Source organism: Balaenoptera physalus, assembly GCF_965194825.1.
Source record: "Balaenoptera physalus genome assembly, chromosome: 6".
NCBI classification, from domain to species: domain Eukaryota; kingdom Metazoa; phylum Chordata; class Mammalia; order Artiodactyla; family Balaenopteridae; genus Balaenoptera; species Balaenoptera physalus.
In genome coordinates this window covers 137,006,401-137,020,645 of record NC_138885.1, presented here as the reverse complement: position 1 = coordinate 137,020,645, position 14,245 = coordinate 137,006,401, and the positions used below count along the sequence as shown (strand labels likewise).

The following is a 14,245-nucleotide window of genomic DNA, read 5'->3' as shown; positions in this document are numbered from 1 at the left end:
TTCTCATGGAAAAAAAAAACAAAAAATCAAAAACCCTACTATATACCATATAAGAAAAAGTCAATACCAGAGAGATGAGAGACTTACACATAAAAGGGAAAACCCACAAAAGTTTCAGATGACAATATGGTAAAATATCTTTACAACCTCCACATAAGGAAGAATTTCTTAAACCTGACACAAAAAGCAAAAGCTTTAAAAGAAAGATTGATAAATGCAACCTTAAGGAAGGAAACTATAGTCTCTGAAAGGACGTCTGCAACATGTGACTGACAGACCATTCGTGGTGACAATCTTTAAAGAATTCTCAACCAGTAAGAAAAAGGCAAACAGCCCAATTTTTAAAAAGGGCAAAAGACTTGACTTCAGAACAGCCAATAAACATGTGAAAAGACGCGCTGTGTCATTGGTCCTCAGGGAGAGGCAGACTGGGCCTTAATGAAACGCCCATCATCCCCATCAGGGTAGGATGGGGTGGGGTGGGGGAGGGCAGGGGCTTTTTCCCCGGTCACAGTTCCGCCCTCCTCCCTCCGGCCTCTCCAGCCCCGTCTCTTATCGGGTTTCGTGTACCGTTTTTATTGGTCCGAGAAACATAATCTCTTAGAGGCAGTAAAATGCAGATCCTCTGTAACTTTGTACATCAGGGAAGGGGTTGAGCCCTTCTGTTCAAGGTCTGAAGTTTTGGTTTTATTTTTTCGTCCTGTAGGTTATGGGGGAGTTGTCATAGAAATGGCTTCAGTATCCACGTTATGCAAGCACCTGCTGGTGACCTGTGCGTGGCCTGACCCACGTGCTCTGTGGGGTGGGGGCCGGGTGGGCAGCTTGCAGGGCTTCACAGTGTGGATACAACCTCTCGGTGTGGCTGGGGCCTGGGGCCTCCCTGGGCCTGTGTCTCTGGGACCTGCTTGACTTTTCCAGTGGGTTCCAGAGAAGATTCTATGAACTCTTTTGCTGTTTTCTAGAAATTTTAGAAAAATGAACCTGAAAAGTGGGGAGTTACAACTATGATATGCTTTCATTTCTTTTTCTCCCCCTTTTTCTTGTCTTTTTTTCTGGTGTTTTCCTATCTTTCTCGACTTTCTTCCCCTCTTTCTTTCTTAATCCAGATGAGGGCAAATTCCTAGGGGTTGGGGCGGGGGGGGACTCGGTCTTGGTGACTGGAAGCCCTGGTTGAACGGCACAGGTCTGGCTGAGTACCAGAGTACAGAGTACAAGGCCCAGTGCAGGCTTGTGTCTGGTCTAGTTGTGACGGAGCCAGGTTCTGGGGTGCTAAGTACATGATCTCGCAGACATTGCTCAGCCCTGCAGGGCTGCTTTCCCATGTGTAAAGGCGGGGAATAGGCCCGAAGAGTTGGGAGTTAGGTTCCTTTGGCTCCAAAGGCTACGATTCTCGTTAGAGATAACCCCTGCCCATCACACTGAATTACAGACAAGTGTTGCTTTTAAGTTGGACCCCATCATCTCTAAATGGGCCGCGCTGTTTCTATGCGAGCGTGATCACGTGTCCGCCACCGTCCCATGTGCCACCGTGTGCGTTGTGCTCACTCACGGACGAGTCACGTGGTGAGGGAGACACGGAGGACCTCATGCTCCCTGCTTCTCTGCTGCATGTGTGCCCCTCCGCCAGCTCCCTGAGCCAAATAAAATGTCACTTGAGCACACGAAGTACCACAGCCCCATCCAGCGAGGTTTCCAAAATTAGGCTCTCAAGTGGAGAGAGATTAGGGCGGAAACCTGCTTGCAGGGGTGTTTCACGGGCCAAGAGGAAGTCGTGCTTTGATTCCCTTCTCCTTGTTTCCTTGCATTGCTTTCTTGGCTGCTCTGCTCCATGGCTACGTGGTCACGTGCTGGTGGGCGCTTACGTCTGGGCTCTAAGCAGTCTTTCCTGGCCCTTGTAGCCCCTGCCCCTTCAAACGCAGTTTCTCTGTCCCTGCTCTGTCCTGGGGTTTTGTCCAGCTGCACAGCCTCAGGTCTGTTTTGTGAGCCCTGTGATACGGAATTGGATGTGTAAGGCCCCCGGTGGTATTTGTCACCAGCTCTGGTCCCCGTGACACGGAGCCACAATGCCGCGTCACATCTGTCCCCACGGCTGACTTGCATGCCTAAAACTGTCGTGTACGTGCTGAGCAGCCCCTGCCGCGCAGGGCCCTGCTGCAGGTGTCCGTGGACTTGGTATATCTTCTCTCCACGTTTAGATGTGAATCCTCCAGGGACTCGAGGGGCCCTGCACGCCTCCGTGTGCTCAGCCTGGGGCCACACGCCTGGGCCTGCCAGCCTCGAGCACCGAGACCAGCTAGCGGGAGACTCCAGGGCCGGGATTGGGAGGCCTGGTGTTATCTTTCCTTCTCTGGGCCTCGTCTCCCGGTGCCCGGTCCCTTCTTGGTTCAGGTTTCTGCCCATTGCCGTTCTATCTACTGCCTTCTGTGGAAAGACCTCTTGTTTTTTGGCTTCTGTGACCCTCCATTCAGAGTGAGGGGCGTGGGGTGTGCTGGGGGTGTCAGGGCGATGCGGTGGCCTGCAGAGGAGCGGGGGGAGGGACGGGCACGGGCTGCTGGCGGTGCACCCAGCCTCACGGCCTCTCGCTGCTCGATGCGTCTTCCCGCCTCAGCGTGGCTGAACGTCGCATGTTATCAGGCATCGTCGGGCACGTGGCTTTGGAGCAAGTGGACCTGCAGGGCTCGGGGCAGACACAAGCAGCTCGATCCGAACTCCAGAAAAGGCCTTCACATGAGCCGGGGCGCAGGCCCGGTGCTACTGCGCCAGCCCCGGGAGCTAGAATTTCCTCATTTGTCGAAAGAGGCAGCTGTGCTGGATTCTGGGTTTCTAAACTGTGTCTGGTTCTAGAACTTTGGCTCAGGTGGAAGCTAAGGGTGGACACTGAGGAGATGATGGTTTGGGGGGGGACACGTCAGGTGCGGTGGGACCAGAGAGAATGCCCCGGGCTCGCTCAGATGCAGCTGGAGGGCCGGCCTGCTGGCTCTCTAAGCACCCTGCTCCTGACCCCTGCCGTCGGAAAATGGCAGCTAGACTAGGATTTTCAAAAGTGATTTTTGGTGTTTCTGAAAGTATTTACTGTGGGATTAGGATTTTTAAAAATACGTGTAGACTTTTCTGAACCTTTTAGTTTTGAAAATGAAATTTTCATTTCACTTATTCACGTTCAGGAAAAACGGCTTGAAAGTGCTTTCCATCACTGTCTTGAGGCCCCTTTCTGAGGGGCAGTGAAGGGGCTCACAGGACATGGCATTAGGTCCGCAAGTCAGCATCAGACCATCTCAGGGCGGGTCGTTATGCCTGGAGAGAAGCCTTGGTGCAGACGGTCGGTCGGCGGAGCGTTCGGACCTGGTCTGCTTCTGGGCATGGGTGTGGCCCCCAGCCCTCGTCCTGACTCGGGGAGCCTGGACTGTCCCAACCCCACGTATGCCCAGTGTCTTGTGAGAGCCACTTTGCTACCTTCAAGCTGCCAGAATGGGGGCGGGGTGGCTGGCTGTGGAGAGGAGACCCCAGATCCCAGCGTTTGAGTCCCCGCGTGGCCCGGGAGTGGCTGGCACCGCAGGGGAGCAGCTCGTTTCCCCCGAGGGTGTGGGAGCACGGCTCACAGGCCTCCCCACTTCCTTGGGAGGGTCTGCAGTTCTCAGGAGACGCTTTGGGACCTCCTCGGGGTCATTGTTCTTGTCCTTGGACTTTGAACCTCTCCAGAGACACACATGGGTCACGGAACACTGCATTCGAAGGCTGCCTGAGGTGCTGTCCATTTGGGGCAAAAAGCAAAGCCTTAGTGCAGAGTCAGTAGACGTGCTCCTAAGTGTTTTTGTCACGATTTGCAAGTCTGCCCGAGGGGGCCGATGGCCGCTCTGGGAAACCAGTGCTTTCTCCGTAAAATCAGTAACGAGTGTGACCGACCACACGGCAGCGTCAGTAATGACGCGCTTGTCCCTGCGGGCGTTCACACCAGTTGTCAGAAGCTAATTTTACACCAAAAGTGTGATTCCTGGAAGTTTTGCCGGAGTTTCTCTCTTGTCTGTCTGAGGGAATGTGGTCTAAAGGCAGCCTGTGCCAGGTGGAGGGGGGGTGTGTGCTTTCGGTGCCATCTTTGCAGTCAGAACACGATCGGAAGGTGGACCCGGGAGAAACGATTCCTTCCATTGTGAGAACCTGGCCCAGTATCTTCCTAAAAGCGGGTTTGTTTGTCTTAGTTTCCTTGACTGTCCCGCAAGCGGGCAACACCCACGGCCGCTCTCGCCGGGGCCTCCAGGGGCCATGTCTCTGTGGCCCCCGGTCCACGGGTCCATATCTGGGAAGAGGATGAGTAACTCGTCTGTCTTCATCGTACTGCTTGTGGTCTCTGCAGAAACCCTGAGTGGTATCAGGCGGCTGCTGAAAAGCAGTAAAACCGCAACAGTTGGGCCGGACGCCCTCCGGCCAGGAATTGGTGTTTGCCATCTTCGAGATGGGCACTGGTTGGGTTGTTCGACAAAGGGTCTTTTATTTTCTGATTCAGCAAATAAAAATAACACCAGTCTCCTTTAGAAGGGAGAAGGACACACGCATTTCCATTGTTTGCGGGGAAGCGCTCCTTGCAGACCTGGAGCGGAAAGTATTTTAATTGAAATGCGAGCAGTTTCTGAAGCCAAATGCTTTCTCTGTCCTCCAGATGGACTTTCTGGCCGAGACCAGCCAGTGGAGCTGCTAAACCCTGCCCGTGTGAACCACATGCCCGGCTCGGGTAAGTCTGCGCACCCAGCCCTGCTGCGCACGAGGCGCCACCGAAGGGGTGTTTGGGGCTCCGCCGTCCTGGGGGGCTGTGGAGAGAAAGGGGTGGGGTCTCAGGTCCATGGAAGTCGGCTGCTCTTTCCTGGGGTAAAACAGGCCACTGGTTTTGGAAATGTAGTGGGCTTCGCTTAATGCTTCTTAAGTAAGTGGCACAGACATGCAGGTCCTTTCTGTCTTGAACTCCGATGGGGTGTGTTCTTCCCAGAGGTAAGAACTGCTTGTTTTGGGTCTAACTCCAGGCCCTGAGCTGTACGAGAGTCTGGGGGAAGAGCGCTGAGCTTGAGCTGGGGACACCGCAGGGCAGGTCACGCTGGGTCCAGGGCCCCAGGCTCCTCAGGGGAAAGTGAGTCAGTGATGTCTCCTAAGCAGCTTTCCGTGTGTAACTGACGACAAAGCATCAGCCGTGATTAGAAATCTCTCATTCCATATATAAGATTCCTAAATATCATGCCATAGGCAATGTTTTCCAAATCCATACGGCTGTGGGAGCTTTTTCTTTTTCTTTCTGTACAACACTAACCCTCCATCTACTGTCCTCCAGGATTTCAACTCAGAGCCCGGATGCCATTCTTCACGGGCTCCTTGGCCTTATTGAGACTAAAACGAGCCTCGTAAAGGCCTAGGGTGTATGTAAGGGAACCGTTGTCAGCGTTCCACATACGTTCTTAAGCCAGCGTTTTGAGGGCGGCACTGCTGGCCCCTTGCCTTTGCCGTGTCCCGAAGGCCTCCGTCTCTGTGGTTTGTCCCCCGCGGCACCTCCTGAACCCCCGCCTTCCCGTTCCCCCCTATGCCCGCTCTCTCCGTGGGCAGGACTGGCAGAGACGGGGGGCACATAGATGCCTGCCTCTGCCCCGGCCCCCGGCTGACCCACCCATCGCCTCACCTTCCCCGTCCTCTTAAAAAGAAATTGAAGCTTGAGGCAGGGCTGGAAGTGTCAAAGAAGAGATTTCTGTCTTTGCACAGAGATTCTCTGAAGCCTGCCAAGGATCAGTTTTGGCCTCTCCCCAGACGCGAAGCTCGGGTTGTTTGTCTGCGGGGCTCCTAGAAGGTGCCGGCGCTCCGTTCTCCTGCAGGGCTGCTCACGCCTCTCCCTCACCCTCCACCCGCCGTGGAGCAGGTTACTTGTTAACCGAGGACGCTGGGGGCGGGGCGGGGGAGAGGGCTTGGAAACAGCAGCCGAAGACGAAGATGCTCTCTTTCTCATTTTGGCCCCAGCAAGGGAACCAGTGCTGATTTCCCTTTCTCTTGAGTTCATTTTGCCAGTGCCTTGTGTAGCTTGGGCATCTTCAGACAGCTTCCTGGTGCTCGCCCAGTGTGGGATGGAGCAAGAAGCTCTTCGGTAGCTTGATCGACTGTGAAAAGGTGGTTTCCAAGTGAACCAGAAAGTGGGTGGGCTTCAAGTTCGTTTTCTGGCTTGACAAGCGCACCCTGCTGGTCGAGACTTCGTATGGGCCTCCCAGCTCCACGTACAGACAGAACATGGACTGTACTCCTGGACGGAGGGGACCCGGAGTCCTGGTGACCCACTGACCGTGTGACTCTAGGCAAGCCGCCGAGTCTCTCGGTTTTATTTCCTAGATGGGATAATAATGCCGACTCTGCAGGATTCTTACAGAGATCAAGTCTCTGTGTCTGATTTTTAGTAGTTCCTGGAGAAATGTCATCTCTTAATGTCCCGTGGGCGGGTACTGAACACGGCATGGGACGTGGCTGTGACGGTGCCGGTGTTCAGGTGCTAGGACAGCCCCTGGGGTCTGTTACACCCCTTCTCTTCTTTTGGGGGCAGCGCCCCGCTTGAGAGATGGCCCCGGTGAAATTGGAGCCGGTAACACTGCACCTCCAGATTCCATTGGTCAGAGTCAGAGGATGAGGCTGTGCTTGCTGGTGTCATCGGGGGTCAGTGTTTTCAGGGTGACTCTACTGGGGGGACACGGTGCCCGTGAGCAGCCGGCAGCGGAAGGAGGGGCGTACACAGGGCTGCACGCCCCAAGCCGGCCACGGAGGCTTCGCCGTGAGCTGAGCCTTAGAAGCTGCTGAAGTGAAGGGCATCCTTCTTAACACTCCAGTTTTGGTCATTCCAACCACTGTAAACTACGTTCTACAAAGAAATGTGAATCTCAGCTTACGTAATAATTCGAAAATTAGTACGACGATTTCTGTTAAGCCACATTTTTATGATACGGACGTGGAAACATTTTTAGATGTATTTTTATGTCGATCCCAGTTTGCTGTTGCACATTTTCCAACAACTGAGTTTAATCTTAAGTACTCTTTTGACCCTCGGCGGTACGAAAACAAACTGATACGTGCGTATAATTGGCAGGAATCACTCAGGCATTCAGCATGGGAGCTTGTTCCTTTGAACGTACAGCTTTTGCTGTGCGTGGAGGAGTGCCCACGTGGCCCTCCCCTCCTGGATCTCTGCTCATTTCTTGTCTGTTCCTGGCCATGAATGGCAGCACACTCAACCGCCTTTCTGATAATGGTTCTCTTTAAATACGTTAGTCCTTGTAAAGTCTTACCTCAAATAAAAAAGCACTATTCATACCTTCTATTTTTGGGCCATTTTGGCTTGAGACTTGAGGTCATTCCTGCAAGAATCTCTCTTACTAGAAAAGTTTGTATTGCGGAAGGAACAGGCTACAATGCTGTTTATTTTGGATTCATTCTGGTTCCTTCACCTTCCCCCTTAACTTTTTATATGCAAACAAGCCTTTCCTTCTTTTTGTGTTTCTTTTTTTCTTGTTTTAAAGTTTTGCGTTGTGAAATAGTTCTATTATAAAAGAGAGAAAACATAACAACCATTTGCCTACCACTTAGTTGCAACATCTCCTTCATTACTGTTGTTCTGTGTGAGCATCCTATTTCTTCATTTTTTTTGGACTAAATGGAGTGTCACAGTTATGCATGAGGGTACAGCATTTCACCCTTCCTGGGAGGTTGTCCTTTTCCTTCCTGGGTGGGGACTTGGCACGCAGACAGGGTGGCGGGAGCCGCAGAGGGTTCCCTGGAAGCTCAGAGTTCGGCCGGGAGAGATGGTGGGGCTTGAGGGCAGAGGAAGAGGTGAGAGGTGGTCCTCTAGGAGAGAGATCACACACCTGCCTGTGCCAGGGGACTTGAAAAACACTTCAGTCCTTCATTTCTGAATCACTTTCACTTTTTGGGGAAGTAACATACTTTTTCCCTGACTATAAAAGCAAGGCATGTTTAGTATAGAAAAGAGACACTGTAGTGAGTGTGTGGGCTGCTGGTTGCACACCTGGAAGCTGAGCTCCCTCTGAGCTGGACAGTGTAGCTGCTCAGCGCCTGGGGGGAGTGAAGGGACTGGAGGAGAAGCCTCGGTGCCCAGGAGTAAAGGGGAGGCAAAGAGCCCTGAGAGGCAGCAGGAGGCATGTCGAGGCACCCACGGTGGTGGCCTGCTGGAGGGCCCCGCGCCCTTCCTGCCTGCTCCCCGCCAGAGGCGAGTGGCAGGGCCGCTTCCCCAGGGTCACCTGGCGTGTCAGTTACGGGGCAGGGACCCATTTCTGTTCTCCAGGGGGTGCCGCTGGAGCAAAAGATCACTTTGGAGAATGCTGGGGACCTCTGGACCAGCGGGGCTTTAAGGATGGGGTGTTGACTAAAGAGGAGACTCTGCTACGGGCTCCATCGCCCTCATCGTAAACGTGGGTTTCAGTCAGAGTTATCGAGGTTTCCTTTCAAGGCTGTATAACAAGGGTGTGATTTTTAAAAGAAAATTCTGGAAACTTGAAGAAACTACCCCAACTCTAGAGAACTTTATCCAAACTAATTTTAAAAAAGTGAGGTTTGGCTCTAGCCACGGATTCCCAAATCTTACAGAGTATTTGACCACTGCACTGTCAAAGGGGTTATTGAATTGCTTGACCGTCCTCGAATTTTGGAACAGGAGCTATCTGAGGTTAGCTGGTGCCTGAAACTTACCATGCCTCCCAGGCATGTCGTGTTGTTGTTTGGTTTGGTTTGGCGAGAGAAAATGCGAAGCAAATGCCAGCGTGAGGACACACGTGACCTGGGGGAAAGCTGCAGGAGATGCCCCTTCCTTGCACAGGAAGCGGTTCATCACGGTGATCATAAATCCCCCGTAACAAAACCTCCCTTGTCATACTTCTCACCGGATCCTCCTTTGTGTGTTTTTCATGCAAAGCTGGGTTTCTGGGGTTGAGATGTAGCACAGTAAAGGGTCGATAGCCACCTTTGGGGGCCCCTAAGGCTGCCTCCTGCTCCACCCCAGGAGGGAGCGGACCTTGGTCCCCTCGTTCTGGGGCCAGGCCCGACGCTGCACATTGCTCTTCTCTGCAGGCCAGGGGCCCATCGCTGGGTGACAGCTCCCCGCTGGCCCGCAGGCCGGCTGCCCTCCGGCTGCAGCAGAGAGCGGGCAGGCGCGCAGTGGGGCACAGAGCACGTGCACGAGCCAAAGAGGTGGCCTGCCTTGCTTTTCCTGTGAGCTTGTTTTAATTTGTGGAGGAAAATGAAAATATAGAACACAAAGACATAAAGTAAAATCCAACAGTTTGAAAAATTAGAAAAAGGTTCCGATAGTTTGTTTGCTTAGTTTTAACAAAGGTTGAGAATTTTTCCACTTCCCTCCTTCAAGTTCACGTGCGGGCCTGGTGAGTAGTCATGACGTAAAGGCCAGGTTTAGGCGTCTGTAGCCCACGTGACTTCAGAACCAAAGTGTCATCACAGCCCCGGCCGTGGAGGCCCTGCCTTGCTGCGTGCATCTATGAGCTGCTTGGAAACGCCTCAGGGTCGCCTGGGGGAACAGGTAGATTTACATCCAAGAGTGGTTCTGGACCAGGGGGCGCCGTCCTGCGCTGTCCTCCTGTGTCACCGCCTTGTTCGCCAGGTGTCATGCCCAGGGATCCATCCCCAGGTTCCAGGCCCCCATCACCACTCAGAATTCCCAGGGCTGCCCTTCCCCACCTCCTTCTCCAGCGCTTCCCGGTCTCCCAGGCTGTCCTCCTGGGAGTCTTTGGAGTCTCCCCGTTTTCTCTCTGGCCACTTGCTTCACTCCCAGCCCCCGCACCTGTCCCCTCTCCCACCAGATTGGCGAGCGCCCGTGGGCAGTGCCTCTGTCAGGGAGCACCGCCGTGCCAGGCAGGGGCAGCCTCTCACGTGGTGCAAACGCAGAACGTCTTTTTGTCCCATTCCTTCTCCTCCTCACCCCGTTACAGAGAGCTCCACTCCCGCCCTCCCGCTTTGGGCTCCGTGTTAGAAGAAGTGAGGGCAGGGTCAGGGCTGGGCCCGGCAGAGCTGCTGCAAGGCCTGGGCGCCGGGCAGCAGGGTCTGCCTGCCTTCCATTGGCCGTGTGGCCTTGAGCTGGTGGCACTTCCTCGGAGCCTGGGCTGCCTGTCTGGCGTCACGTGGCTGCTCGGCCTGGCAGAGGCAGCGGGTGCCCGGGAAGCAGGCGGGCATCGGGCACGCGGGAGGCCCGCGATGCTCTCCGTCCCTCTTCTGTTTCCCTGCGCTCCGCCTCACTGGTACCCTGTGGTCTGCCCGCCCACCGCCCCGGCTTTGCTGATCCCTCCAGCAAGACTGCCACCCCCCAGCCAGCCCAAAGGCCTTTGTGATGGCCCCTAGGACCGCTGTTTAAAACGAAGTAACACCAGCCGGTGTAGAGAAGCTTAACAGCAAAAATGCTTGGAGTTATGTTGAGGATGAGCGCTCACATCTGCTAAGGCTTTTCTCTGAATGCTGTGTATCGTCAAGTTAGAAGCCTGCCTGCTTCTTTGCTACGTCGAGCTCCCGGACCTACTTAATGTTTAATGCTGACGTATCCATCTTTAATGCTGAGCCTGGCACGTGGGTCTGGCCCACAGAGAGAGGACTCCCGTCGCCGCGGATGAGCTGGCAGCCTCCGCTCTCTGCCGACAGCTGTGCAGGTGCACGTGCGGGTTTGATTTGTGGCCACGAGAACCTCAGCAGTTCAACCAGCGTGGCCGCGCCGGCCCTCAGGACCCAGGGCTGAGGAAGTGCTCCCAGGAAGCACCCTTCTGCCTGGGGACTGAGCTCCAGAGAGGAGAGGGACAGAGGCTGTAGCTGCGGAACTCAGGCCTCGGCACCGGCCCGCCGCCCACCAGGGGCCTCTGCCCTCTCGAGTCTGGTACATGCACTTGGCAGTGGAATTTACCAACTAGGAAATGGATTATCCCCCCAGTAGTTCTTTACGGGACAAAGTTTTGGATCCTGTGCCTCTGGATGGTGTTTCCAGAGGAGAGCAAGCCAAGCCCTCCTCACGTTTCTGCTTCACGTACCGTAAATCCAGCCCCCGTCCCCCGTTCGTCCCGCTGTCACTCACTGCCTTTGGCCTTAACAGTCGGTCGCAAGGGCCCCGAGGCTGGGAGCCGTGTGGGTTCCTGCAGCTGCGAGCCCGTCAGGGCACAGAGCTGCACCTGTTACGTGGTCCGCATTGTCTGGGCTTCTGTGGAGCTGTCAGCTCCGAATGTGCCAGGAGCCGGAGGGGCCGGCTGGGCTCCGTCTCTGTCGCTTTTCTCTTTGCCTCCTTTCTCTTTTCTTCTTCTTCCTTGTGTTTCCCTATTATGTTCACTCAAATCTCACCAAACCAGGGGGTGCGATTATGGGCTTGGAAACAGCTTTCCCTCCGGACACCGAAGCCCGGTTCCCCCGTCTGCCCGAGGCCTGCCTTCCACCCTGAGGGCCGCCTGGGCGGCGGGGCTGCCCTGCTTCCTGGGCAGCGGGTTGCTACCCAGGTGCCGTTTTGTCTGTCCGTCTGGGCTCTGCCTTCCACGATGACGGTTTTCCTGGCCTGTCCGCTCGTGTTTAGGACAGAGCACCCAGAGGCTGGGGACCCTCGGGGGTTCGGGGGTGCTGGCGGCCGGGGCTCCGTGCCCTGCTCTGGCGCGTCTTCCGTGGGGCTGGTCAGCCTGCTCACCCGGCTGGGAGGCGTGACACCCAGGCCGCCAGCACCCGGCGGGCAGCGCTGTCACTGCAGCACCCTCGCCCTTCCCGGAAGACGAGTCTCCTGCTTTGCGGGGTGCGCAGGGGTCCGGGGGCCTCTGTGCTCCCGGAACGGGTCCCTCTCCTGCGTCGGGGGTCCTGCCACTCCTGAGCCTCAGGATGCTTTGATTCGGTTTCTTGTATCTGGCGAGGCAGGTGCCCCTTCTTCACCCATGTGTTTTCTCCTAGCACTTTGTTCTCTCTCATTTGCCTTTTATCTGCAGTTGTGTTGGTGGTTTTTTTTAGTGGGCTCTGGAGGAGTGGGGATAAATGATGGTGTCTGGTCTGCCGTCTTCCACCAGAAATGCCCCGCCTGTGCCTCTCAGGTGCCCCGTCCCGGGCTGGCTGGCCGAGCCCACCCCTGGCACCCGACCAAGGCCCACTCTGCCCCGCATGGCAGTGGCCTCGTTCCCCAGCTGTGTTCTTTCAGTATCCTCAGCGCTTGAGCAGGGAAGATAAAGGCCTTCCCAACCAGGGTGGAAATTGGATTGTTTGGGTTATTTATGTTTATCACCAGCTGTCGCACCCCATTAAGTTTGTTTTGTGATTGTTGCCATAGACGCGGAGAGTTAGAAGGAGCTTGCTGTGGGGCCTGAAGGAGGGAACAGGAGCCAAGAGAAGCAAACATTTACCGGTTACGGTGTAGCGGGCCCTCGGAGGCTGGCTGGGAAGTGTCTCGCGTGCTCGCGTGCGCCTGAAGCTGGCCACACGTCCGCACGAGCCCAGTGGGATGAGGTCGGCGACTCCCCGTTTCTTCATCTTGTAGGAATAAATGTGGTACCGGCAGTGGTGACCCTAAGATCTGTGTTGACACAGAAAATAGAGCATTAAACCTTAATATCCTCGTGGTGTATTTGAAAGTGCTTTTTAGGCAGAAGATACAGTATTTTTCCAACTCAGGATTTTGCTCTGTTTGTGCATTGGAAGCATCACGGATGCCAGGAAGGTCTGGATGCATGAGCACATCATTTGCGGGCAAAGCACTTTGTATCTTTTTGTCTCTTTATTACCAGGTTTTGTGTTCTGTACTTCAGGGCTACGTGGTGTGAATGAGATATATCCAGAGTCTGGGAACCCCTTAAATGTGTCTAAAAGTGCTTAACTGTGTCTCCGCAGGGTCAGGAGGACCACTCTTGTTAACTCTCGTCCATGGCTGTTATTGTTGCTGGGAAAGTGGTCACACTTAACATGCTGTGTCATTCAGCCCTGCCAACAGCCTGCCCCCTAGGAGGGTAAAGTGTGGTCGTTGAAGGAGAAACCTCACAGCAACTCGTACCGTCCAGCAGCCGTTAGACCCAAGCCCTGGCCCTCTGTATCCCTGGCAGGCTGGCTCCCGAGCGCCATGGTGGGGCCGGGGTCTGACCAGGTGTCCTCGGGCAGTGGTGCCTGGTCGGGGCAGACGGGGAGAAGCAGAGGGGGTCTTGCCGGTTGAGTCAGGAGCCCGAGGGGAGGGGGCTGGCGCTCCTTTCGGTCCCCCCAGTGCCCCCTGAGCACCGTGCGTACGGTCGGCCTGGGAATCCTGCTGAGGGGTAGGGAGGCTGCAGAGTCCAGCTGCTGGCCGTGTCCGTCCTTCCCTGAGCCAGCCCGCCCTCCACACCCCGCCTGGGTTTCTAGTGGGACAGGGTACACGCAGACCTGGTGTCGTCGGAGCTGGGGACACTCTGCCAGTCTGGTCAAGCTTTGTCCGTTTCAGTCATCTTTCAAAGAACCAACTTCTGCCTCTGGTGATACTCGTGTACATTTATTTTCTCCTCCTTTCATTCCTGTTCTTATTTCCATTCTGCTTTTTTTGGTGGAGGGGTTTATGTGGATATTCTTGTACTAAATTCTTAGGTTGAACATTTAGCACATTAATTTTTAGCCTCTCCTCCTCTTGCTGTAAGCGTTTAAGGTTCTGTAGTTCTCTCTGGAGACAAGTGGAAATGCTTTGGTAACTTCTATTTGTAGTATTCAAGTTCTAGTTTATAGTAGTTAATCTGTAGCCTCTTGAACATTTGTTTGATGATTCTTTTTTCTTTGAAAAAACGAGATATTTAGAAGTGTTTTTCATCTGTAAGTGCAGACTTTTTCAAGTAATCTTTTTGTTACTGATTTCTAATATACTGTATTATGGTTAAAGGTGACTAAGCCTTTGAATTTTTTTGAGACTTGCTTTATGGCCAGTGTTGATGACTCTTCAATATGTGCTTTAGAAGAGTCGTATTCTCTAGTTGTCAGATGCAGGATTCTAAATAGGCTCATTAAATCCAACTTGGTGGCAGTAGATGATGTGGAACGCTAGACGATGCTAGAAGGTGATCCACGCTGTGGGGAAGAAGAAGCAATTAAGGACAGCTGAGTTCTCGTGGAGATGGGTTTCTGCAGTTTTAAATGAAGTGGTCAGGGAAGGCCTCCCTGTCAAGGCAGGCTTTGGGCTCACTCACTCACTCTTTCGTAGTGATCGGCCCTTCTAGGTGCCCATCACCTCCCTTGGCACTTGGGATACATGTGTTTATGA

General features: G+C 54.3%; 1 protein-coding gene across 11 annotated transcripts in view; it reads left to right on the top strand.

The window, feature by feature from the left end:
- The window catches only part of HDAC4 (histone deacetylase 4), a 291,774-nt gene that overhangs the window by 132,696 nt on the left and 144,833 nt on the right, over positions 1 to 14,245 (top strand). For 9 of the 11 annotated variants that reach the window (XM_082466244.1, XM_082466242.1, XM_082466241.1 and 6 more), the window contains one exon: positions 4,655 to 4,726. The exons of 1 other annotated variant lie outside the window; for it this stretch is intronic. In XM_082466244.1, coding sequence (XP_082322370.1) covers positions 4,655 to 4,726 — 72 coding nt within the window. Of the gene's footprint in view, positions 1 to 4,133; positions 4,148 to 4,654; positions 4,727 to 14,245 lie in introns of those variants that run through there. One more of the 11 variants, XM_082466248.1, reaches the window with a different exon arrangement.